Raw genomic sequence first — 24,645 nt, forward strand, 5'->3', positions numbered from 1 at the left:
CCGCACTCACGGGAAGCGAACACACACACACACACACACACACACACACACACACACACACACACACACACACACACGTCATATCCGACATCTGCGTCTTTGTCTTTTTTGATTTTCCATCGCTGGAGTGCCGTAAGTTGAATTTCGAATGCTACTTTTCATCGGACCGTTTTTGCCAAAAAACAAAATCGGCATTTATCAAAAACGCTCGTAGTAATTTTCTCCAAGGTGAAAAGAAGCAAAAGCAACAGTGTGCACAAACTGCTGCACCTGCGTTCCTTCAAGGGATCCTTGATCCTCCAGATTATTAAGGGCTTGCAGATCCAGCTCCACCCGAGTCTGGCACTGACGTTTTCCTCATAGAGGTCCAGCAGTTGGGAACAGCAGACAGACGCAGAGCGAGCACACGGGTCCTCTGTGCACCCGCTGTCTCACTCGCAACACTCCCCCCTCCCTCCCTAACACTCCGGGGTGTCTTTTCAGTTTACTAAAATATCTCCTAGCTCAAGTTCTATTTTCATAAAAAAAAACAAAAAAAAACAAGAAATCTGTGCTTGGTTTACGTCTCCATTCATTTGTATGACGAGTTGTGTGGAAGTCAAGTCAAGTGTAACTATCACAGGGTGTCCTCCATTGATAAAGACACCCCCCCCAAAAAAAAACAAAAAAAACAAGCTGAACTCTATGCATCTATTAGGAAAGAAAGAAAACCAGTGTAGACAAGTCATTCTTCAAAGCAGTCTTCTAATGTTTACATCGTGGGTTTCTCGATATCAGCACACACGTTTTGTCCGATGCGTTGTTATTGCTGTCTCTATTGTAACGGGCCAAGTATCACAGCTGCGGTGGAGCGGACCAGAGGCTGGGGGAGGGGGGTTTCTTTTGTTTTGCGGAACTTCTCGCTGGGGGAAGGGAATGAATGTGGAGCTCTAAAGGACAGGGTTTTGATTCCAGTGTTGTAAAAAACCTGGGCGCCAGCGTCACATCAGGGGAGTGAGGTGTGGTGGTGGTGCGGGAGAGAAAAAGAAAAGGTTTGCTGCTCCTTTGTAGACTTGAATTCTTGCGCTGGGTGTCTCTCTATCTCTCTCTCTCTCTGTCTCTCCGTCTCTCTCTGAAGGGCCTGTTGACACCCAGTCAAGGTATGTAGCTGAAGAGACAGAGGAGGAGGGCCGAGCGTGAGCTGGAGATTAATAGCAAGAGATTTTGCACAAAAATGAGTCGTAGAAGAAGCAAAAAAAAAAGAAGAAAAACAAACAGCCAATCTTAACATAACATGCGTCGCTCTCTGGTGTGTGTGCGAGGTCTTTTATTCAAGAGGAATTCCGCACACGTCTTTTGATAACTTCAAACAGCGGGTCCACAAAACTGTCACATAGCTGGAAAAAAAAAATGCCACGAAAACAATCTCTATGGGTGTGTTTCTTTGTTTATTGCTGTCGACAATGATGATTTGGGATTCCTCCACTGCTTGTCCGGTGTTGACATTTGATTTGTCTAGAAACGGGGGAACACAGAAGTTCAGGACCAAGGTAGATGTTAGAAGCACAACAAAAAGCACACGGTGGACCAAAAGGTGCATGAGCCGTCCCCGGCGAGCGGAGCACGCACACGCCGTGCTGCGTCACGTCCTGTACTTCCACAAACGGTGCATGATAGGAACAATTAAAACAAACAAAAAACAATGTATATTGTGCCAGCACGCATACTTATTTGATGTTTGATGCCAATGGTTGGTTGTCTAGTTTGATTTTGATATTTCCCATTATTGTTTTCTATTTTTCAAATGTTTGTGAATATATAAATATGTATTACTGATGATGACGTGTAGTGGTACCGAGTACTCGCATGAGGTTTTTTTTTTTATACACGAAATGTTTCTAATTTTTGGGTTTGTTTGTTTTGTTTTTTTTATTCTGGCTGTTATTATTGGGGGTCGGAGATGACTGGGACTGCAGTCCCACTGTGTTCTGCTTCCAATAAAATGGGAAAAACTCACTTTTTGTCCACTTTTTCTTTTGTGAAAGGCCACCAAGGCAATTACAATTTTAAAAGAAAGGAAAAACAAGACTTCCCATTGGCTTGTGTAAAACGAGGCTTCCTAATGGCTTACGTTAACGGACTCAAGGTCATTCCGAATATGAGTGGGATGGGAGTTGTTCACATTTACCAAAAGTGGGAGGGGTCAGGAATTTTTTTTTACTCTGGCCTGAGATTGGGAAGGAACAAGCGGAACGGGACAGGAGTTAAAAACAACAAACGATTGACTGATTGTTTTCCTAATTTTCGGACAAACTAGGATTTTCTTCCCTACATGTTTCGGGTGGGTTTGGGACTTTCAATTTTATGGCCACCGAAAAAAAACAACAGTATGACCTTTTCCATTTTCGGACAAGTTGAAATTTTGCATCATATCACTTTTTTCAATAGTAAACTGTTATGGAAAAGTAATAGCAATAGTAATAGGAGTTGCCTAAAAAAAACAACAGTGGATAGTATGACTTTTTTTCCATTTTCGGACATGTTGAGATTTTGCTATCTATCGCTCTTTTTCAGGCTGAACTACCATAGAACAGTCTTCCCTGTGTGTTTTGCCCATGTTTTCAATTTTCGGGCTCCTGGGAAAAAAAAGACAGTGTGTTGAGTTTTTGTGCCGTATCATCTGGTTTCATGCTTAACTTAAGCATGGACTGTAAACCAAGAGGTTGCTGGTTCGACCCTTATGAGCGTTGTTTTGTTTTAAAGTCCTTCAGCAAAAGATATCAAGATAAATGAGGTGGGAGAAGTGCCTCAGTCGTGAAGACCTTGTGGAGTTTCTGACGACAGTACGTCGTCTCTAACACAATGATTGGCCCAAATCCTCCCTTGAGGAGTCAGCAGAGTCAAACCATCAACCTCTTTAACCACATTTAAGCAAATTAAATCATCCCTTACTATAACAATAGTAATAAGAAGAAGAAGAAGAGGAAGAAGAACATATGTTGAAAAAGACATCTGTTTCTTTATTGATGTGAAGCATCTTCCATTTATTTGACAGCAATCAGAAACTTTATGAATACAAATCAAAGAAATTCTGTTCTATTTTATAGATGAAATGCTATTTAGACTGGTGAGGCCAAATATAAATCTTTTCGCATTGAAGAGTACTCAAACTCCTTTAAAAATAACACCACACACTAATTTACAGTGGGAGATTTGCTGCCACTGAATGGACAGACTGCGTATTGCAACTACTGAGTTTCCATGAAGCCTTTTGCACTTCTACAGAAAAAATTGCATTAGAAATATTATAGAAACTCATCTAAAATCATGGGAGGAAAAGGATAACATGCAACTCAATGTTTGCTCCACAGGTGAAGAAACTTATAAGGGGGGCTTTCAGACTTTGCGCAGGAAAGAGATCTTCAGGATGTCTGGGATGACAAGCTGGTCAGCGTGGAGGGTGGGAGGAGGCACGTAGGGGAACGTTACCGGAAACATTCGTCTCACATCCATGAGCAGCTGTGGCGCCTGTCCCCAGGGCCGCTCCTTCAGGAGGCCCTGCACCAGCAAAGACAAGTGGGTCAAACCATCTCACACACACACACACACACACGTTTGAACTACTAAAGATATGTGTTGCAACAGCCTATAATACCTGGACAGTCCGAATGAAATTCAGAGTGACTCTTTCATCCAGGTCACCGTGGGGGGTGTAGTGAGTGAGAATCTTCACAACCTGTAACACAAACAAGATGCCATCAGTTTGTGTGACATGGCCAACGCAGAAGTTGTGTCTAGTGAGGGAGGTAGGGAAATGCGGTGAGCCACCTGCTGGTTGTACAGGGCAGTGCAGGTGAGGACCAGGTCCTGGGCGTCAGCATCAGTCTTTTTCGCCACTTGCAGCAGCCGCGCAGCCTGAATCAGGGGTTCTAATGTATCAACAGTGCCCCCTGCGTGCACATCTCGGCTCCGCAGCCACTCCTCGAGTTGACTTACATTGTAGCTGAGAGACGTGACAAAAAATGCTACTAAGTAACCTGGCATATTCATTTATTTGCAGAACAACAGCAGAAATGTGACAATATGAATGAATCAATTATTAATTAAAATATGTCAAATGTATTTCCATATAATTTCAGACAGATCTACAACAACTTGACGTATTAACTGATCAACAGAGAGACGCACCTTATTGATACTAAACTGGAGAATTTAGCTGATTCCATTGATTTATAAATAATCATCATTAATTATTAACTTACTTGCGTAAAAAATTTGAAAGGCAATTCAAAACTTGATAAGCCAAAGAGTTGCGGGTGCGTCTCTACCGTATCTGCATGCCCCGGCTGCAGGAGCACATGTCCTTCCTCAGCAGCAGGTTGTTCAGAGCCGTGGCGGCGATGTGGTAGGTGAGCTCGTGGAAAACCTGCTCCATCTGGATGGTGGGCAGCGCCTGGCGGGTCAGAGCTGCGTGGAGAGCTCCCAGCTCCCTCAGGAGCGACGCCATTTCGCCTCCCACCACTCTGGGGTCTGAGTTGGCTCGCTTCCTGGACGCAACCAGCTTCGAAGACGAGCTGGAAAAACCGATGGTCTCGCTCTCCAGCAGAGCGGGTACTGAGAGAGTATAAGGGTGGGAGAAGGTGAGAAAATGTAAAAAAAAAATAAAAAGTGTGATGATCGGAGGTGTGACGCGGCGCCACCTATGATGCTCTGCAGACGATCCTCCACGATGCGAATGAGCTGCTGGTGGGCCTGGATGCAGAGGTTACTCAAGACGCGCAGCACTTCGCTTGTGTCGGCGTTCAAAGGAACAATTTCTTCGGAGTCGAGGGTCTGCAGAGCGAACAGAATAGACGAGATGTTAGCGCAGCGAAAGTTCAGATGCCGGGTCGGCGGGGTCAGGGGTCATTGCGTCGTCACTCTACCTGCTCCGAGTGCTGGGTCAGCAGGTCGTGCAGCTGGCAGGCGTTTTTCAGCCACAGCGCCGTCATCTCCACGTCACTGTTGTGTTTCTGCAGGTGGAAACACTAGTCAGGAAACAGTAGGACTCTACTCCATTAGACCTTTTGCAAAGCAATGAGAGAAAAATCCAGGAGTTGAGTTGCAGGCGTTGTTTGCAGTTGAGCTGGATGATTAAGTTGTTTCACTGGATTAACACGATGGAAAAAAAACAAACAAACTGAAAATAGGTAAACTGGGACCTTTACACCTGTGGCATTGTAGGAGGAGCCTGTCTGATTTGACCTTTGACCCACGGCAATACACTTGGAATTATGAGCCATAATCAAGCAGACAGAAGAGCGCAGATCCTGTGAGGCTGCTTCACTGGAGTCCAGGATGAGGGCTCATTTAACATCTCCTCCGCAGTTAGAGTTGAACACACACAGCTCACGACAAAAACATTCCTAAGACTCAAACCGTGGGGTTGCGTTTTTCACCTTCAGCGCCGTCTTCATCGCTGCAACTGCAGCGCCCGGCAGCGACTGGGCCTGACTTTGGTCCCTGCAGTCGGCGTGACGGATGCACAGGAAGAGCACGCTGGAGGGCAGACCAGCTGGCAGGGACAGGGCCACGTCGCTGCGGAGGTCTGCAGCACAGGGAGAAGGTCACGCTGGTTAACCGCAGACGGGTCGGCGACGCTAAATAATTCACGCCCGACCGCCCGAGTGATTCTACCGACATGAAAACTTTTTCAAGCTGTTCTTCAAAAGTCTTTGTTCATTTGAATATTTAGGGCAGCGGTTTTCCAAGGTTTATGTTTCGGGGACGAGTCAAATAATCAAAAAAAATCATTTCATTATTATGATTAACAGATGTAACCTAATTATTGTTTAAAGATTATGATTGAATATAAGTAAAAATCAATTTGTCAGTCAGTCAGAATATGACTGTGCCAATAAACTGGGTTTTGAGGAGTAGCGGGGTTTAGATGTGACAATTGAAAAAAAAATCAACACAACACTGAACAATTTCGATCAGCTTGTTAAAATGTCATTCAATGTCTTGATTTGACTGGCTGTGGGTCTGTTGTAGTGGTATTTGTGGGAAACCGTGGCTCGGTTTTCTGTTTGTCTGGTCAGATTTAGTCAATGCAGGCGCAGCAGGGAGGGGGGAAACACAGAAGAAAGAACCCAGTAGGTTTCAGTCCCACCTGTGATGAGGTTCTTGATGAGTTTGGTTTCATCTCTCTTCCTGCACTCCAGTAAACCAATGACTGTTCCCTGCCTGGTTTGGCCGGGACCGGAGCCCGTCGCTGGGCTGAGAGCTAATGGGAGAACTTTGGATGGGAGAGGGGAAAAAAAGACCCAAGAGAATGAGAACCCGGCTGCGTTTCCCTTCAATCACTGTTGAGGACTCCTCCTACCGTGTGACAGGAGTCTTCTGAGTGAGACGGTGTTCCTGAGCTCCTTCAGCTCTCGCCTCAGCTGGACACACTCTTTCTCTCTGGCCTCCAGCAGCTCCTGGAGGTCCTGAAAAACAAAAACAATTCAATCTTAAACTTAGAATTGAGCGCTTTTTGTACTAAGTTGCAAAACTTCTAAGGGACAAATGGAGTTTTATTCCAGCTTCATCTCCTTCATGTACCTGGTACTGCTCATCAGAGGAGGCAGAACCAGAGACCCTTTGTTTAGCCTGCTCCTGCAGCGCTCTCAGACTCTCCTCCTGCTGACTGCGCTGGCCACGCAGCTGGCTCTCCAGAAACCTCAACACATAAGAGGGAGAGTTTGGCACAAGTCAGACAGGGGAAAGAAAAAATGAAAAGGTGAGAAGAAAGTTTGCAAAAGAGCAGACTGACTTGTTGGCCACCCGCACGGCATCGTAAGCATGCGCCAGGTCTTCTCCCTTCATCTTGACGGCCGGGACTTTGGCCACGTCCATCACTTCCATCAGCTGCTCCTGATAGTGGACACGATTTTGAAACGTTGAAACGGCCACAGCCTTCTTTTTCAGGATGTTAGGAGGGAAAGGAGGATTTCTGGACCAATAAAACCAACTTCTGTTGGAGTTTCCAGGGGTACAGGGAGGCTTTTTTCTGCTGTTGCACCCAGACTTTCCACATGGATGTTGTTGCTATTCAACCACAACTGTTTAAACCCAGGCTTAAGACTACTTTGTTGAGAATGCCCTGTTTCTTTTTCTTCTCTGTAGTTTTTCCTTGATTCTACTGTATGCATGCTATTCTGTTGATTTTATTGTGAATCACTTTTGTCACATTAGACTTGTTGTTAAGGGCCATGCGAGCAAAAGTGGCTCATTAACAATCGACAGCACAGCCCATCGTACTGTAACTGTGATGAACTCGTTTGTCTTCCTCCTGAGATGTCTCACCATGGTTCCTTCGTTCCTCCACGCAAACAGCTTCCTGTCCGGTGGCGGGGAGGTGACGCTGATCCTGCGTTGCTGCTCGGGCGAGGGGAAGGCGGAGGGGAAGGGTGAGACGGAGAGGGGGGTGAGGGACTGCGGCGACAGAGGCTCCAGGCTCACACTCTGGGCTGAATTGGTCCTCCTGTGGCCTTGGGCTGACGGTGATGCGGGCTGGGTTAAAAATAAAAGGAAACACCCACAGACAGGTAAGCAGTGGAGCTCATGGTGTTGTCTGCATCAGTTCAGAGTGTTGTGATGGGTGGTGGGTGGTGGTGGCGGCACCTCAGCCAGCTGATTCATCTCCCGCAGGTTGTCGTATCTCTGCTCCAGCCTGGTGAACTCTCTCAGGAGACCCTGGTACTTCCTCCTCTCCTCGTCCAGCTCTGTCCTCAGAGCGGTGCTCCTCTGAGACACCTCCTGCTCCAGACGCTCTGCACGCATGCATCAACACAAACAAAGACACTGAGGCTTAGTTGTTGCACATTTTCAGTTGGAAGTTTCTCATAACTTTTGAAATTTTTTAATTGTTTAATGTTACTTTAGGTGGAGACTTCAAAAAAGCCTTTTGGGTTTTGTTTTGTTTTTGCCTCTCCCTGCACTACATATAATTTGTTATCTTGTTTCGTTGTATACTTTTTAAACTGTGCAAAAATAAAAACTAAACTAAACTAAAGCAGCGGTCCTCAACCCCCGGTCCGTGGGTCAGAGAAAGAATAATTAACTTCCGTTAAATTAATTCCGTTTTATTTATTATCTTAGTCTGAACAACTTTATTGTGAAAAAATTACCGGATTCTCTAAATTACATCCATCTATGGCTCAACTCTTGACGCATGTCAAGGCGCTTGTCCCGATCACGTGATACATTACCGCTAGATTAAACCCACGAGCCAGCAAGCTAGCGAGCAATTTTATCATTATCTCGACAGAAGACTCCTACGCAACAAGCCCACTCTGCTTAACATGCGACTTGCATCTTTCTAATGTGGCAATGAAGCCTTCAAAAGTTCCAAAGGTGTACACAGTGGAATCACGTTCGTTATTATATTTAGAAAATACCACAATTTTCATGCCGGTCCGTGAAAATATTGTCTCACTTTCAACCGGGCCGTTGTTACAAAAAAAAAAAAAGAAAAAAGGTTGGGGAACTCTGCCTTAAAGCACTAAAGTGCTCCACCTGGTGGTGACCGCGGTGTGACGCTACCTTCTTGTGTTTTCTCTTGCTCCAGCAGGCGAGCAGACAGCTCGTCTCTCTCGTGACCCAGACGCTCCTTTTCTTCCCGCAGCGTCTGCACGTCCTGGAGACGTAACGAGGGCAAACTGGAGATTATTCAAAGTTCATCCGGAGTCCGACAGCAGGGCAAAAAGTGTGTTTTCCAGGCAGACTGGGTTTAAAATATGCGCGCGGCCCGACCTCTGTGAGCCGGAGGATCTCCTTGGCAGCTTTCTCCTCGGCTCTTTTCCTCTCCTCCAGCTCCTTCTCGCTGACGGCGGGAGCCGGCAGAGGCTTCTCTTTGATTTTGGCCTCCAGTTTCTGCGCCGCTGCCCTCAGGGTCTGCAGCTCGGTGGCGGAGGCCTGCCGCTCCGCCTGCAGGGTCTCTCTCAGCGCTGCGCTCTCTCTGGTCTGAACACAAGAACACGTTCAGTCGCCTCCTCATTAGTGAAATAAAGAGGATTATTTACACTTTTAGCATCATGTATCCTGCACTTTGGGGACGCATGGACAAAAAAACATTTTTGTACGGCAACACCCTTCCACAAATACAGTACAACACAAAGTCCTTAAATTATGAGTGAAAGCGTACGGGATATTTAAAACAATGAAAACCCAACAACTAAAGAGTACCAGCAAAAAAGAGAGAAGCTAAGCAAAACTAAGCTAAGCTAATAGCTTAAAACAATCCAAATACAGGCATAGTATTTGTGTTGGTCTTAGCTGTGTTGTAGTTTTTCATTACCATGGGAACCCTGGAAATGTATAACAACATTTTCCCACAAATCAACCGTCTTTCTATCTCTCTCCCGATCTACAGAGTCAGATCATGCGCCGACGTGGCAAAAAGCTCTCGGGCGGCTGCGTGCGCCGGCCGCCACCCACCTGATGATCGGCCCTGAGCTGCAGCTGCATCAATTTGACTTCCATGCCCTTGTTGAGCTCTCTGTACTTCTCCACCGAGCGGGCCTCGGCTTTCAGCCCCAGCAGCTCCTTCCTGGCCGCCCTGCGGCGCACACAGCACTGCAGCAGCACCACCGCGGCCCTCACGCGCCTGTACGCCTGCCTGGCCAGCCACCCACGGACCCTGGCCTGGAGCAGCACGGCCGCCCGCTCCGCCAAAAACTGTGGGAGGAGAGTTAGAGGGGTTTAATTGGCCTCTACTTTACAAACACAAGAAAATCAAGCTGGCAGGGTTTCTAATTTGGCTGGTGGTGAGTGAGCGTGTGGGCTGAACGCTGACCGCTCTGTATCTGCGGCGTGTCAGTGTGCCTCGGGTGAAAGCCTGGATGGTGAGGGTGGCGTTTCGGATCACGAGGAACAGCTGTCGGACCACCAGCATGCGGTAGGTTTTCTGAATCACCAAGGCGGCCTTGGTGTAGCGCAGGCTGAGAGCCAAGCTGCAGCCAACAGAGCAAAGGATGATGGGAGACGTATTAAAACAAAAAGAAAACACATCAGATCAGATCAGATCAGACCAGACCAGATCAGACCAGATCAAACCAGATCAGATCAGATCAGACCAGACCAGACCAGATCAGACCAGATCAGACCAGACCAGACCAGACCAGACCAGATCAGACCACACCAGACCAGATCCGATCAGACCAAATCAAATAGATGTTTGAAGGTCATCTCACCGCCTGGCCAGAGCTCCTCTGCAGTGCTTCTGGATGGTGATGGTGGCCCAGCAGATGCGGGTGTATCTGAGTCGGGCCAGCCAGCCTCTGACCCGACTCTGGATGATCACGGCAGCAAGGCACAGCCTCTCAGCTCTCAGCCTCTCCAGGAGAGCCACCTGACCGGCCCTGAAGAACACTTTGGTCTTTCCAAAGCAGTACTGGTCTGGGTCCGGGATTAGTTCTGGCAGAGCTTCTCTGCACAGAGCCTGGGCCTGACTCTGGTCCTGGGGGCCCTGGAGTAAGATGCGGTACCTGATGAAGAACTCCTCATATGTCCATCTAGAGAAAAAGGAACAATGTTAGATTGAGTTTTAATGTCAAAATCTTCTGAGCATGCTGGCTATTTGAATTATTAATATGCAGAATGACTGATTTACACATATAGGAAACAAAAAATCTGCAACCATTTTTTAATTTGAAATTTAAATTAATATTTACTTTTCATATATATGTATTTATATGTATGACAACAAACTACTTTTGTTTTGATGTTTTAGCATCAAATGGAATGAAAAACCAACATTGTTTGTGTATAATCCCTCATTAAACCATGAATCAGAAGTGAACTCATCCTTTGTTACAATGTCTTGATTATTTCACTTGTCTGTATGAGAGTTTTGCAGATGATCTGAGAGGTGAAGACCTGGTCGGGTATCCAGCAGCACTGATGCGGATTGTCTCCAGCACGCCGCAGGCTCTCAACTGCTGGACTGTCCTGTGAGGGTCGAACCTGACAAATCAACACAGTCAGATTAAACATTTATTTCAAAATAATAATAAAAAAAAAATAGATGACTGAATTTTTTTCTTCATACAAAAAAGCTTCCTTGAGGTCGTTGGGCTTGATGCAGCGGACGTAGTGAGGTGCTGTGCTGTTGAGGGTGTCCATCAGCATCTGCAAGGACTGACGGAACTGCCAAGCAGCAAAACGGAGCCAAAATGTAATAATACGAATTGTCAATCCAAAAAACGATTGAACAGCTGCACCAGATATGGCACTGTGAGAGCTCACCTGGAAGCCCACCGTCAGCCTGTGCTCTCTGGTGGCTCGTTTTCCTGTGCGAACGCTCCCATTGGCCACAGGGGGCACGTTTCCCTGCAGCTGGAACAACTCGGCCACCAGCTCAGACTGACACACAGACACGCAGACGCACCGGTGAGTGACCGTCGAGGAGTCCCACTCAAAAGCAAAGAAGTGTATCCATATTTATACGTGGAGGCAGTACCTGACTTGCTTTGAGGATGTTGATGAGCTCCTCAAAGACGGTGTCCCGGTTCTTGTCTAGAAAACCCTCGCATTCATACTGCACCTGTCAAAAAATAAAAGTGCATGATATTTTAAATATCATCAATATAAAACACAAGAAACTTATGCTATGTCAGCCAGGTTTTGCAAAGTCTTTCCAGCTAACTGACGCTTCAAACAAACTCTTATCACCTCTGTCTCGTCATCATTTTAAAGCTAGGAAGGAAGCAAGGAGTCAAACAGAAACAGCATTCAGCCAAATTTTGCCAGTGGATCTAATGAGTTGTGCTCATAGCATAGTTTGTCTCCGCACAGCGTGTTGGCTCTCAATACTCACAGAGTCGGCAAAGTGATCGACAATAAAGGCGCTGTTGGACATGCGAGGCTTGCGGAAGAAGGGGTGGGGCCTGCTGGTCAGGTGCTGGTCATAGAGCTTCTGCACCCAGCTCTCATCCGAACCTTTGGGCATCTGATGATCGCAGAGACATGAGTTCAACCTTTGGATGCGGTGCTTTGAACATATAGCGGCTAAAGTGACTGCCCGCTGTACGAACTGCTGAGCTGCACCACTCACTCACCCTGCACTCCTCGTCCAGCAGATCAAACAGGCCTAGCTGGCCCTCGATAAGACTGATGCACTGCTGATTGTCGCTGAAGGCGATGGTGTCCCAGGCCAGCTCCTCCTTGATGTACTCCTCCTGCTCCAGCTGGAACACATGCTGGAAGAAAAAGTAAAAAAAAAATAAAAATAAAAATAAATAAACCTTGGTGATTATTCATAAGGATTCAACTAAGTGTTTTGCCTGGAATCTGAATAAGATTGAAAGAAAACCTCAATTGTGAATAATCATAATGGACGAATAGGTTGGATTTCAGCTGTAAAAAGGTCATTTCAATGGCTAAAATGGTTCTAACATGATCAAATGTACAGTGCAACTGTGCTGGAGCTGTACTTGGTTTTGGTCCATTATTGGCACTCCATTTTGGTTGTGACGGAGTTTGTGTGTGCAGTTCATGTTCTTGCTGATGGCAATATTTGGAAACTATATGCCTGTAAGTAGATGCTGACATGCTTATTTGTTGTCCAATGATGCTGGGATGGTGACGGGGTGAATAATTTCATGTTTGGTGAAGTTTTGATTACTTTTAAGAATTGCTAACCATAGTTTGCTACTTAGCTTTTACATTTGAATATATATATATATGTATATACATATATACATATATAACATTTGAATTGTATGGAAATACTGTGAAGAGTGATGATAATTAGATTTTGTTTGTATGTTTGCTGCAGTTTTACAAAAAAAAGTGAGAGTGGATTCAACTACACTGTTCAATATGGAAATACAATGAAACAAGTAAAAAACCTTAAACTTCCAAGCTTCATTTTCATTGGATTGTCCCAGATGTTAACTGTCTGTCTAGTTTGACATCAACTCAATCAAGGACAGAAAAGCAACAATGTTCTCGACTCACCCGATTGAACTGCTGTTGCAGTTTTTCGTTTGCATAATTTATGCAGAACTGCTCGAAACTGTTGCGATCAAAAGTCTCAAACCTGCACAGACAGAAAACACCCTTCGCTAGGTTCACGCTGCATGTAGACACTCAGCTCTGTCCAAGTCAGAGAAATCCAGACTTTTTACCCGTAGATGTCCAGCACTCCTATGAAGGACTTGGGCTTCTCCCTCTGTGCACGCAGGGCAGAGTTGAGCCTTTGGACCGTCCAGGTGAACAGCTGCCCGTAGATGTGTTTGGCCAGTGCGTCTCTGGCCTCCAGCGCCTGCTGCCCGGGAAGTGGTTTGACCAGCATCTCGCCGCCCACGGCCAGCCTGCGATGACACAGCCAGTGGGCCATCTGAGACCTCTCCACTCCCAACAGCTTGGAGAAGATGGCCAGGGAGCTGTCGTCTGCCTGCAAGGAAACAACAACAACTTGGGGGTGATTCTGGAGGAAATGTTTGGAAGGAGAACAGAAGAATGACTATAGAAAACCTGACAAGGAGACTTGTGGCAGATATGTAAATGAACCTCTTACATCGATTGAGCTCCGTTCAGAATCCCTTCCAATACCCTCGATGTTGACATTCCCGAGATGGAGCACAGCAGCCAGTATCCTGAAGATCTCCATCTGTTGGTCCGACTGCACTCCTGCAATTTAAAGATGCTGTGATGTCAGTGAGGTGCAAGCGCAGTGCAAAGAAAAGAAGATATTCTGAAGGAGCCGATGTGTTCTAGTTGGAGTCAACGGCTTGAGACTTTTTGCGGACCTAGGATGGTGAAGGCATTGCGAGTGCGCTCCAGGTCGACTGAATCGTCAATGCCGGGGATTGTCATCTGACCTCCCTGGCTGGTGTAGTGGAAGTTCTCAGGTGAATCTGGAAGAAATGGGCTGCGGTGATCAGAATACGTGATGTCTTGTAGACGAGATCGAAGGGAAGGAGGACTCACTGAGCTTCAAGGCCCTCAGCTCAGGCAGGCCCCTGGCTGCACACAGCTGGTAGAAGATGTGGTAGTTCCTCTCCGCTGATGCCTGACGGACACGTGAGTATTTGTCGCGACATTTCTCTCAACACTGATTGTTTTCGGTCCAGTGTCGGCTACACACCTGGAAGACGACCCTCGACTTCTCCAGGAGGTAAGTCCTCATGTTTGCCCCGCTGATGTCTCCTTTCATCCCGAAGCCGATCTCGATGTACTTCCCAAAGCGGCTGCTGTTATCGTTCCGGGTGGTTTTAGCATTCCCGATGGACTGCACACACAAAGGGAAGCCACTCATCCTTCAAGAACAACAGAAGTGTGCAAAGCCCCGCCGTGGTGAAAAGCAACTAACGGGTCCTTTACTTCCATGATGGGGTTGGAGGCCAGAACCCGCTCCTCCACACTGGTCTGCTGCGCTGCTCCTCCCACCACGGCAAAGTAGCGCATGGCGAACTTGGCCGTGACGGTTTTCCCAGAGCCGGACTCCCCGCTGATTATGATGGACTGGTTCTTCTCCTCCCTGCACGTACACACAACAGTGACTGACCAACCTGTGACTGACCATCAACCCAAAAACAAAACACACACACAAAGCGAGCGAGGACCTACCGGATCATCATGCGGTAGGCTTCCTCAGCCACAGAGAAGATGTGAGGTTCCATGTCAGCCATGTCCTGGCCGCTGTAGGCGTCAATGACCTCCTCTCCATATATGGGCAGCTGGTCGTAGGGGTTAATGGCCACCAACACGATACCTGGAGGGACGGAAGGAGAGACTTAATGATATGAACTAGAAGTTTATGATTAAAGTATTGATCAGATAATTTTTTTGTTGTAAGATTCAACTTTCAAGTTAAAGGGGCAGAGTGTGGATCACTTGCTTGTGACACATGACTGCAGAGAGTGGAAATTAAGGCTCAAGATGACTGGTGTCAAACAGTGAACTGTCTCTGGTCTATCAAGAAGAAGAACTCCCTAAGAAATGACAAAAGTCCATTCTTTACTTCTTTTACGTTCTCGGCTTCCAAGGAGCTAAATTGGCAAAGATGAAAATGGCCCTCTGTTATGTCACAAAGGGAACAGCTGCTTCTTTCAAGTTAATGACCACCCCCCCCAGCCAGGCCATTTGTTCCTGCTTCTGATGGCTGCCACCTTGTTTTGAGTTTTTAGCACCCTACAGACATGGTGAAAGTTCAGCAAAGCACTACTCCAAGCCAGTAGCTAAAACTCAGGCTGTAAACAGAGGGCTAATTATGTCATATTCTGAAGCTCTATGGAGTTTTTCACGTCATTGTTAGACTGCTCCACTGGAGTCTGTGATAACAGATAAAGATCTGGAAGAGGTGACGTGTGAGACCAGTGGCATTGCGGGAGAAGCCTCCATGGTTTCAACCTTTGATCCACAGTAATACAATTCACATCACGAGCCATAACCTCCCGGACAGAAGCGCACAGGAGCCCTCAGCCGTTGGCACATGTCTGTTTAGATTGTACGCAGGTTTGGACCCCTAACACACCGCAGTAGGTGTAGATGCTGCTGTAGTCCAGGAATCGAACCCGAAGGTTGTGCAGGACGGCAGGTTCATGGAGAAAACTGAGAGCAGTTAGATCGTTTTCCCCCTCCAGGATGTCTGGGTTCCCCAGCGGTGGGAGGTCTGAGGCGGCTCCCACCGGGTAGTGGACCTCCTGGCAGTGGAGAGGAAAGTTAGCGAAGTGGAGACTTGGGTGGAGACCTCAGCAATCACTTCTCTTTTTTTAGTTTACACCTCTTACATTTCCATCAGAGAGCTGCAGACTGAGATGTTTCTCTCCAGGACTGTAGGCCTGCAGGAGCACGGCTGACACCCACACTGCATCTGGGTCAGGAATCCACACAGTAGCTCCCTAGGAAAAAATACAAAAAAGCAGGCTGTATCCCAAAAATATAGCATGCGTAATATTCTGCACCTGCACTTTTTCATTACATAACACAACAGCTCCTTCTCTCCCTTCCCCCCACCACCAGGTATTTGACACCCATCAGCATAAAAAGGCTGCTAAACGGTGTTAAAAATTAACTCCGGTCACCCTACTGCATCCCGCTCACACGGATTAGACGGTCGACTTTAAACGTAATTTCATTTTGCTTGAAGATATCTTATGTTTTACAGATGAATCTCATGCATGCCAACTTTACAAATTTAAAAAAGCATCGTGGACTGCAGATCTTTTAATATGTCGTTAAGAACACGCAGCAGCAGTAAAGGACTTAACTGGTCAGCGCTGTCAAGATGTGGCGAGTGTTGACGGATACACAACGCTCAAGATCCAGCAGCAGAGACTCATAGATTTAATCAATGAATTAAATCAAACACAGAGAAAAACAAACAAAGCGGAGGCGTTCTCACCTTGCTGTACAGCTCCAGCGAAGCCATGCCGACAAACTTTAGAGCATTCAGAGAGATGGCTGAAGTTTTAAGGTGCAACGGGCAGCATTTGCCAGACACTTGTGAACTATCCTCCGCACATCAGGCACAAAAGCCTCCAAGTGTCCGGGTGACGGTGCGATGCACTTTGTCCAGGCTGACACACAAGACACGGGGACCGCTGGGTTAACAGTTAATCCACGGGAGGATGCAGCCAGAGGGCTTTCTCCAAAGTCAGCACGCCGTGTGTGTGTGACTCACTCAGCTCCGGCACTTTGTTCCAGCCACGCTATAAAAAGGCAGGTTCCAACACTTTGCAATGAATGACAAGGAGGTGGCAGGAGGATGTACTGTTGTAACTTTTTTTTTAATTATTATTATTATTAATATTAACAATACAATCAAATCCATTTCACACAATGAGCCTGCTAATATCGACAAGGGGAATTCCGTGACTTTGACTGGACACATAGATCAACATTATGGCTAAAAAGAAAAACAAGAAAAAAAACAGTATCACTCAATTGCTGCGTCATCAACTTTGTGTGCAGGTATAAAAGGAAGCTGCATGTGACTTTAAAAAAAAAAAAAGTGGACAAAACATGAGGGAAACAACAGCCTTGGCACCGAAGAGCAGTGTTTCAAATCAGTAAGCACCTTTAATAAGAGTAACCACGATGATGACAATGAGTTAGAAACATCATTAAATTCTACATCAGAAAGGTGCCAGTCCTGCTCCATCAAGTGTACCTTTGTATTTTTTTTTCTACAATGATCAGCCGTACAATAGCCAAAGAAAAGGATAATCGGTTCAAGCTAAATGTAAAGTTACACACAACCTCTACAAGGACATGTCTCCTCTTTGGTCGATACTGACTCACAGGGTAACACACGCGCTCACACTCACACAGGGCAGGGAATTATTTCCTTCAGCACGCGAGATACGTTGAACTGTGTCGCCCTCCAGTGGATGGAATCGGGACAGCCGCATCTCCATCTGTACGGGTATCAACAGGTTGGCACCTGGACTGACTTTAACAACCCTGAGGTGTTCCCTCTGCAGTCACATCTGTGCAGCTGCCAATCAGAAGATTCAGGGAAGAGACACGTCGAAAAATTCACAACATTCACCTTCAATTTGCCCGCGACGATACAAAAGAACCCAGACCAGATTGAACGTTATGGGAAAAAGAAAAAAAATAGAAACAGTGAGAGTCGACATGATTGTCTGAAAATTTACAAATCTGCTCAAAGCTTTTTTTTTGTGTAGGAAAATATCAACAAATACTGAATTGAAGAGTGTAGGCAAGTTGTTTTGATGTTTAGCAAGTCCGTTTGATCTCGTTTCAATTTTTTTTTTCAATAAAAAGTCAGTTTGTTAAAAAAAAAAAAATGCAATGTGATGAAATCCGCGTGGAGGTTTCGATCCAGTGGAGTTTCAGGAGAAGAGACATCTGGCCGACGCTGCCGGTCTATTGCTCAAACAAGGGGAGCGAGAGTGAGGTGGAGGGGCTCCAGCTGGTGGTGGGGGGAAGGTCAGGTCATCAGGTGGGCCGGGGCTGCTGCGGGGGCTCCTAATGCTCAGGTCTCCGAGCTGCGCTGGCTGTCGACGAAAGCCTTTTGAACCCTACAAAAGTTAAAAATCAGAGTTGGTGATCGTATTCACAAAAACAAATCCGTCGTTGAGTTGAGGTTGCGCGCCAGCCCACCTGTGCTATACGCTCTCCATGTCCTCGCTGCCGTTGCCCTCCTCCTTCGGGGCCTCGCCATCGCTGGCCGCCTCCTCCACGTGGGCCAGCATGTCGGCCATCAGCGCCTCCTCCAGCCTCTTCCTCACGCTGTACACCAGCTCCTCCTGCTTCCTGCACGTGGCAGACACAACAGGAAGTGGTTAAGCGCGGGCAGTGGCGGCCGGACGAGACCGTGCGAGGCTGGTGCTACTAAATGGGTTCCAGTTGGGGGGCGTGAGGATGCCAAAATGATGATGGCTCAAGCAAATCAGGGAAAAAATATATAAATAAATGAATCAGGGCTGTCAAATGATTAAGTTTTTTAATCGTGATTAATCGCAGAATCTTCATAGTTAATTGCAATTAATTGCAGTTTGAATTGCAAGGCAGTTTTAACTATGGGTTAGTAAAAGGGACAAACAGGCTTAGGCCGGGTTCACACCGGCAGTGGAGGTGCGCGCCGCTTCGAGTCGGGCGTGAACGATGACCAAAAAAAATTAACACAGCCATTGAAAAAAGTTTGGCCGGCAAGACTTCTCTCCCTGCTCTCCTCTTCTCTTCCACAAGGCCCTCTGCAGTCTACAGAAAGGATCATTTTGCTCTTGTCCAACACTCAAAGGATTTGGAATCAAATTAGGAAAGGCTGTGGGCTTCCAGACACCTCTGTAAACACTCCAATCTGGCAGAACCATGCTTTTATACCATCTCTTCCAGACAAAGCATTCAGAGAGTGGAGCAGCTTGGGTATTGTTCGTCTAAAAGATCTTTATTTTGACGGACACTTTGGCTCCTTTGAACAACTGCAGTCCAAATTCTCCCTTCCAAAATCTATTTCTCTCAGATACTTACAAGTGAGGCACTACGTCCGACAGGTTACTGGGTCACATGAATTACCACCCGAAAATACGGCTTTAATCAAGTCTCTCCTAGGCCCTCCCGAAGCAAAACACCTAATCTCAGCAACAGTTGGTGACTTCTCAAGTACTGTGGATTCGTCAACAATTAAAATAAAACAAGCCTGGGAGGGTGAGCTGGGTATTGAGATTGAGGATGAATCATGGGATGAGGTATTAGCTAATATTAAATCTTGCTCAATTAATGCAAGACTCCAATTGATCCAGTACAAAATAGTTCATAGACTACATTACTCTAAAGTCCCATTGAACAAAATCTTTTCTAATCTCTCTCCACTGTGTAATAAATGTGATGCAGTGGAAGGCACTCTTGTTCATCACTTCTGGACCTGTCCAAAACTACACAACTTTTGGTCCCTCATTTTTCAGTGGTTTTCTTTGACCTTTAATGTCATTGTAACACCTGACCCCGAGACTGCTCTGCTGGGACATTGTAACACTTTGAAAAAACTGTTTCACCCCCTCTTTTCTTTTTGTTTTGTTTTGTTTTGTTTTTTCTGTTGTTTTAGTCATTTACTTTCTTATTACTGTGTGTCTTGGTCACTGTCCTGTTGTTCCTTTTTTGATGTAAGTTAATTGAAAATTCTTAGAAATAAAGTGCAAAAAAAAAAAAAAAAGTATGCGTTATGGATTGCACTTAACTAATCACGATTAATGTGTTAACACTGACGGCCCGAAAATAAACAAATCAGGCTCAAACACAGTAAACGGACAAAACAGAATGGGTGTGCAGACGCGAACGCCAACCTGATGTCCTCGTCGGTGACTATGAAGGCCTTGCAGAGCGGCTGGGTGGTGTTGAGCCACACCCCCGGGTTCTTCTCCACGGCCGCAGACAGCTGGCCAGTGATGGGAGCAGCGCTGGTGTGCAGGGCGCTGGCGATGGCCGACAGGAGGGTCTTATCGGTGCATCCCGGGCCGACACCTGAGAGACCAACCGGACGGTTAGAGGAAACTCGACAGTGAAGAAACAGGTGACCGTTACAGCTGAAAAATGGGCAAAATTTGCCTTGAAGTCCTTTCGGCAGTTCCATCGTCTTCACCAGCTCCTCTGCGATGTCGAAGGCGTTGAGCCCGCTGAGCTTCTTCTCCCAGAACAGCTGTGAGGAAACCGAGAGGACAACATCAGCTTGAGGCGAGAGGAAAAGATGAAAGGAAAAGACAAAGACAAGTCAAGCAACAACTGGCTGCAGCTTCTCTTTTTTTTTTTGACGCATTTGAACTCCACTCTGGTTCTTCCAGTTCTACGGACGTGAGCGGCGTCGGGCAAGACGTGACAGATGACGGCTGACGCGGAGCAGCGAGCGAACCTGTCGGGGCTGGTCGACCGCTTTCTGAGGATCCGTCTTGACTTTGTTGCTGGGGTGGTTGGTGACTTTCGTAACGGGCTGCTTGAAGATGGACGCCGTCTGTCTCACTGGGAGCGACGTGTTCAGGTCGGGTTTGCCCTGGAGAACACGAGGATGAGGAGCATCAGAAGGGGGAACGCAACCGTGCAACGTGACCAAGATAAGAGCGTCCAGTCACGTGGTCACCAACTGCACATAGTTTAGTAAGCCACAAGACCAACAGCTCTTCATACCAGCAATGCAACTATCACCAAAACACACACATACATATTTGGTTTTTGGTGACTTTGTCTCACTAAATACAAACCAATATATTTTCTACTCTATTTTTTGCCAACAAATCCCTTCTAATGTTACACAATGGACTCTCAGATCAGGGTGTCTTACACTGAAATAAAATGTAATCATACCGTTATTTGTTTGTACCAAAACAGCCACTGCTGCATTGATGTATATTATTATGACATAAGCTATTTGCGCAAACAGGAAATGCAACTTTTTCAGAACATCCAACCAAACATTTAGTTCTACGACCGCCTGGAATCAGGTTCTATTCTGGAACCGGCGGCCGCCGCTCTGTCTGCCGCTTTTGTCTCACCTTGTTCTGGTTGTTGTTGTCATAGCGCAGCCTCTGCCGGTTCTTGTTCAGCTTGCTCATCAGCATCTTCCCCGTGCGGAAGTCGAAGGAGCTGAGGTCCATCTGGTTACCAAGGTAACGGGCCAGCTGAGGCTTGCTCCGAAACTTCTTCCCAGATGGACTGGCGGGTCGGTGGACGAGAGGAAAATACACATTACCGCAATCGTCTTTTTTGTGTGTGTATGCATATAAAAGAGCAAATAACAAGAAGAGACTTGGAACAAAACAAAAAAATAGGACACCAAGACTAAGAAACAAACAGAGATGAAGGCAGGTGACCAAAGGACACAAGTCACTCTGTGGTAAAATAATAACACTCACACCCACACCAAACAGAATAGTACAAAACGAGAGCCACAACATGCAACAGGTCAAGAGGCAAACGGAGCGCATTCAAGTTGGGCACTGAGAACCACATCACTCGGTGGGATGGATGCAACCCTGGATGGAAGACTCCCACCTAAACCCTGATGTCCTACCAAGTAAGCTGCACCACTTCACACTGTCAGCAGCTGGACTGGAATTAACCATGTAAACGATGTAAAAACAACAACAACAACAACAACAGCACAGCCTCGAAAAAAACTGAGCAGCGGAAGTGAAGAAGCACGATGTCAGAAGATGAAAACCAAACATGGCAGCACTTAAACACTTGACCGAAGAGAGATGACTCAGGATGGGGAGGAGGAGAGAGGAGGGTGGAGGATGAAGATGATGAAGAGGAGGAGGTGTAGGGGGGGCTCCGCATGGCGAGGAGCAGCAATATCTGGTAGCCGGAGAGGCGATGAGCACAACAACAACAACAACAACAACGATGACGACGATGACAGCAGCAGGTACAAACAAACTATGGGTGGATTGCGTGCCAGTATAGTCATGCACGTGTCTGACAGCACACAGCAACAGTCACACAGCAGTAGGAGGGTGCGAGGTGGCCTACCACAGACTATACAACCGACCCGCCTCCCCCCTGTCTGGCCTCTGATCCTCATCTTGCTCTTCTCCTCTGCTAAATGAAAACATATCTGGCGTTGTTGATTCACTTCAGTAGGAAATGAAGAAGAAAAAGTGTGGTTGTGGTGGTGGTGGAGGAGGAGGAAGGAGGAAGGAGGAATAACAACTGGGAAGAAGACACGGAGGTTTGGCGTTTATTCATCTCAAGGCCGCGTCCGGCGATTAATACAACTACAACAACTACTACTACTGCTGCCGCTAGCACTACTCCCACAACTAGCCTGGCTGGCTGGCTGGCTGGCTGGCTGGCAACCTTATCCCAACACTTGCGCGACGATGTGGCCTGAACCGTCTCCCAAACTTTACAAACCTAGCACCCCTCCCCACCCCCTCCACCCCCTCCACCCCAACGACGGTCCTCCTTCAATCACACTCTCCGTTCACTTTCCGTCCCGTGCATCATCATCATCATCATCATCATCATCTACTTATTGAACACAAGCCCCTCGGTGGTTTAAGTACCTAAAGTAATAGACATCGCTTTTTCCAGCGGACAAACCCGACTTTCTGGTCACTTCTTCCATTTTCCAGCCCTTGGGGAGAGCCGTGCAATCCCACCTCTTCTTCTCCATTTACCGCCGCGGCTCGCCCTACTAGTCCGCTGCGAGTTTGTTTTGGTTTTTTTTTTAAGAGGCTACGCGCCGGTGGTTATTATTATAATTTCAGTTCTCCCTCTTTCGGGCTCCGAGGCCTTATCGTCTCTTACGCTTTTGTTTGGACCATGCTACAACACGAGCCCTCGGTAATGGGATCTCCCGGCTAACAGCAGCAACTCCCGTCTTTGTCGCGCCGTAGATCGTTCCGCCGCGGAGCTCCAGCCGCATCACTCCCAGCCCGGCTAGTCTCGCCCCGCGCCGGGGGCGCCGGGGCAACTACATCCGCAAGGATAACATCTAGGGCATCGGGCGGCGGAGCTCAAGACAGGAAGACGCCGCCGGAGTCCTTCGCCGTAAAAGCATAATTGCGAGGCCGAACGAACGATGTACATTTTAACTAGAAGCGTATGCAGTAACTGCAATTAGACATATCACATCGCTGTGATTGATCAACTCGGTAGTTTGTTAATACATTTGGAACAACTTGCACCCGGTAGTTTGCTAATACATTTCGAACAACTTGCATCTATATTTCTATTTTTTCCTTTTGCAGAGGCCGAGAGACTCCTCAAAATTTAGCTGTGCTTGCATTTTGACAAAAATAAATACATCTTGGATTGAGTCTTGAATATTTATTTATCTATCTATTTTCTTAATATTTTCATTGGTTAATTTGTCTCTGTTTTTGACTCAGAATGTTGGAGTGTTAGTAACGCGACTAATTTGGGAGGGAAAAAAAGGTTTCCAGGAGGTAATTATGACACATGTATGTTTATTTCGATTCGTACCGCCCCTTTAACATATGCGTCTAGGTAAGAAGTCGTGCAGGTCATATATGACTGTGAGGTTCATCGAGTTCAATCGGTGCAGCCAAACCAGCTCAGGAAAGAAAAGAAATTACTATGAACTCGAAAGAAAAAATATTTTTTCCGTACCCAAAAGCATGCAGCAAAACACGAGAGCAATGTTGTTGTTTTTTGTTTTTGTTTTTGTTTTGTTTGTTTTTTGTTTTTTTTACGTTGCACGTATTTTATTGCTAAAACCCTCGTGGTCCGGTCTTCCGTTTTGTTTTGAAACACCAACCGGATGTTTGAATCGTCTTCCATCCAGCTTGACACTGGTGGCTGGCCGCCTCATCAACGTTAAACCTATGGGGCACATAAATTCAACAGCCGATACAAATAGTGCGCGAAGGGTGACGGCGTAGATCCGCTGACAGCAAAGCACGACCGACGCACAATATTCACATTTACACACACTAAATCACCGCGCCGGTGGAGTCAAATTTCCTGCGGTGTTCCGGTAACACGGCGTGCGAAAACTTTCACGTCTTAAGCTCGGCGACATGAAACCGGAGAGCCGCCGTCGTTTTCGACCACCACAATGCTCCCCGTTGTCGTTCCGTGTTAGAGCCGGCTTTTATGAATGAACAAAGTAGATCGCATTGATTTCAGGCGGAGGCACCATTTTACAAACATGTCATGCATTAATGGAGGGTTTGTGTGTGTGTGTGTGTGTGTGTGTGTGTGTGAGAGAGAGAGAGAAAGGCGAATGCAGAAACCATATGATCTGCACTACGCGACATAGGAATTTGCGTCGGACTAACACACTACCGGTGTCGTGCGTAACAACCGTTTTCTATGAAAAAACAGGCGTAATCTGCAAAACTGGGCCATGTCGCAATAATGCTTTTATGAAGGCGAACATCCAAAGCCGAAGGCCAGAGCGACGCTTTTTTTCTCTCTCTTTTTTTGTGCAAATGCGCGACCACCGAGTGCACTTGCTAAATGTATAACGAAAACGACACATCGCGCATCGAACGCCGCGTTTACAACCGCTATCTCGCCTTTTATTGCGCAGTTATTGTCCCGTAAACGGCGCACTTACTTGCTTTTATCCATCTTGAAGACACAATCTCGTTTTCAAGCCTCTCGCTATGTTAAATCCCTTCTCCCCACTCCTCTTTCAGTCCCCTCCCCCTTCCATGGGAGAAAATGAAAGACATTATCCACGTAAATTTCGCTGTCTGGCTG

The 24,645-nt window shown here is 46.7% G+C and overlaps 2 protein-coding genes across 6 annotated transcripts; both read right to left on the bottom strand.

Annotated features, from left to right (window-relative positions):
* Positions 1-2,974: 2,974 nt before the first annotated feature.
* LOC142897247 (unconventional myosin-Va) lies at positions 2,975-16,596 on the bottom strand. The gene is made up of 35 exons (XM_076039415.1): positions 16,355-16,596; positions 15,741-15,851; positions 15,485-15,653; positions 14,578-14,722; positions 14,332-14,488; positions 14,096-14,239; positions 13,939-14,020; positions 13,758-13,865; positions 13,526-13,638; positions 13,134-13,402; positions 12,964-13,045; positions 12,063-12,203; positions 11,822-11,953; positions 11,465-11,548; positions 11,251-11,367; positions 11,054-11,151; positions 10,882-10,968; positions 10,197-10,517; positions 9,800-9,956; positions 9,442-9,681; positions 8,758-8,967; positions 8,548-8,641; positions 7,627-7,775; positions 7,309-7,515; positions 6,776-6,876; positions 6,565-6,682; positions 6,344-6,449; positions 6,131-6,256; positions 5,418-5,566; positions 4,905-4,991; positions 4,680-4,812; positions 4,308-4,593; positions 3,808-3,982; positions 3,635-3,715; positions 2,975-3,537 (listed from the first exon to the last, which is right to left on the bottom strand). Exons 1-35 carry the CDS (start codon positions 16,379-16,381, stop codon positions 3,376-3,378), a joined length of 4,968 nt encoding a protein of 1,655 aa, XP_075895530.1. The 5' UTR covers positions 16,382-16,596; the 3' UTR covers positions 2,975-3,375.
* Positions 16,597-17,006: 410 nt separating this feature from the next.
* mbd3b (methyl-CpG binding domain protein 3b) lies at positions 17,007-24,638 on the bottom strand. 5 transcript variants are annotated; one of them, XM_076039423.1, is made up of 8 exons: positions 24,500-24,528; positions 21,943-22,008; positions 20,964-21,123; positions 20,327-20,464; positions 20,026-20,116; positions 19,764-19,941; positions 18,082-18,234; positions 17,007-17,999 (listed from the first exon to the last, which is right to left on the bottom strand). In XM_076039423.1, the coding sequence occupies exons 1-7, from the start codon at positions 24,511-24,513 to the stop codon at positions 18,087-18,089; spliced, it is 795 nt and encodes a 264-aa protein (XP_075895538.1). In that variant the 5' UTR covers positions 24,514-24,528; the 3' UTR covers positions 17,007-17,999; positions 18,082-18,086. The 5 variants fall into 5 exon arrangements, with proteins under 5 accessions (XP_075895538.1, XP_075895537.1, XP_075895540.1 ...); XM_076039422.1 differs by having other exon boundaries at positions 21,943-22,011; XM_076039425.1 differs by lacking the exon at positions 21,943-22,008 and having other exon boundaries at positions 24,500-24,638.
* Positions 24,639-24,645: the final 7 nt, after the last annotated feature.

The sequence above is a fragment of the Nelusetta ayraudi genome, unplaced genomic scaffold (genome assembly GCF_046127955.1).
Source record: "Nelusetta ayraudi isolate G7.1 ecotype Tasmania unplaced genomic scaffold, CSIRO-AGI_Nayr_v1 ptg000059l, whole genome shotgun sequence".
NCBI classification, from domain to species: Eukaryota; Metazoa; Chordata; class Actinopteri; order Tetraodontiformes; family Monacanthidae; genus Nelusetta; species Nelusetta ayraudi.

Excerpts from the sequence above, each read along its gene's own strand:
- LOC142897247 (XM_076039415.1), bottom strand. The coding sequence starts at position 16,381 with ATGGCTTCGCTGGAGCTGTACAGCAAG. Across the intron at positions 14,723-15,484 it reads CAGCATCTACACCTACTGCG|GTATCGTGTTGGTGGCCATT; the intron begins GTGTGTTAGGGG and ends CCGTCCCTCCAG. Across the intron at positions 14,489-14,577 it reads GCCTACCGCATGATGATCCG|GGAGGAGAAGAACCAGTCCA; the intron begins GTAGGTCCTCGC and ends GTGTACGTGCAG.
- mbd3b (XM_076039421.1), bottom strand. The coding sequence starts at position 22,588 with ATGGAGAAGAAGAGGTGGGATTGCACGGCTCTCCCCAAGGGCTGGAAA. Across the intron at positions 19,942-20,025 it reads ACTGCCGAAAGGACTTCAAG|GTGTCGGCCCGGGATGCACC; the intron begins GCAAATTTTGCC and ends TTGGTCTCTCAG. Across the intron at positions 18,235-19,763 it reads GTCACCGACGAGGACATCAG|GAAGCAGGAGGAGCTGGTGT; the intron begins GTTGGCGTTCGC and ends TGCCACGTGCAG.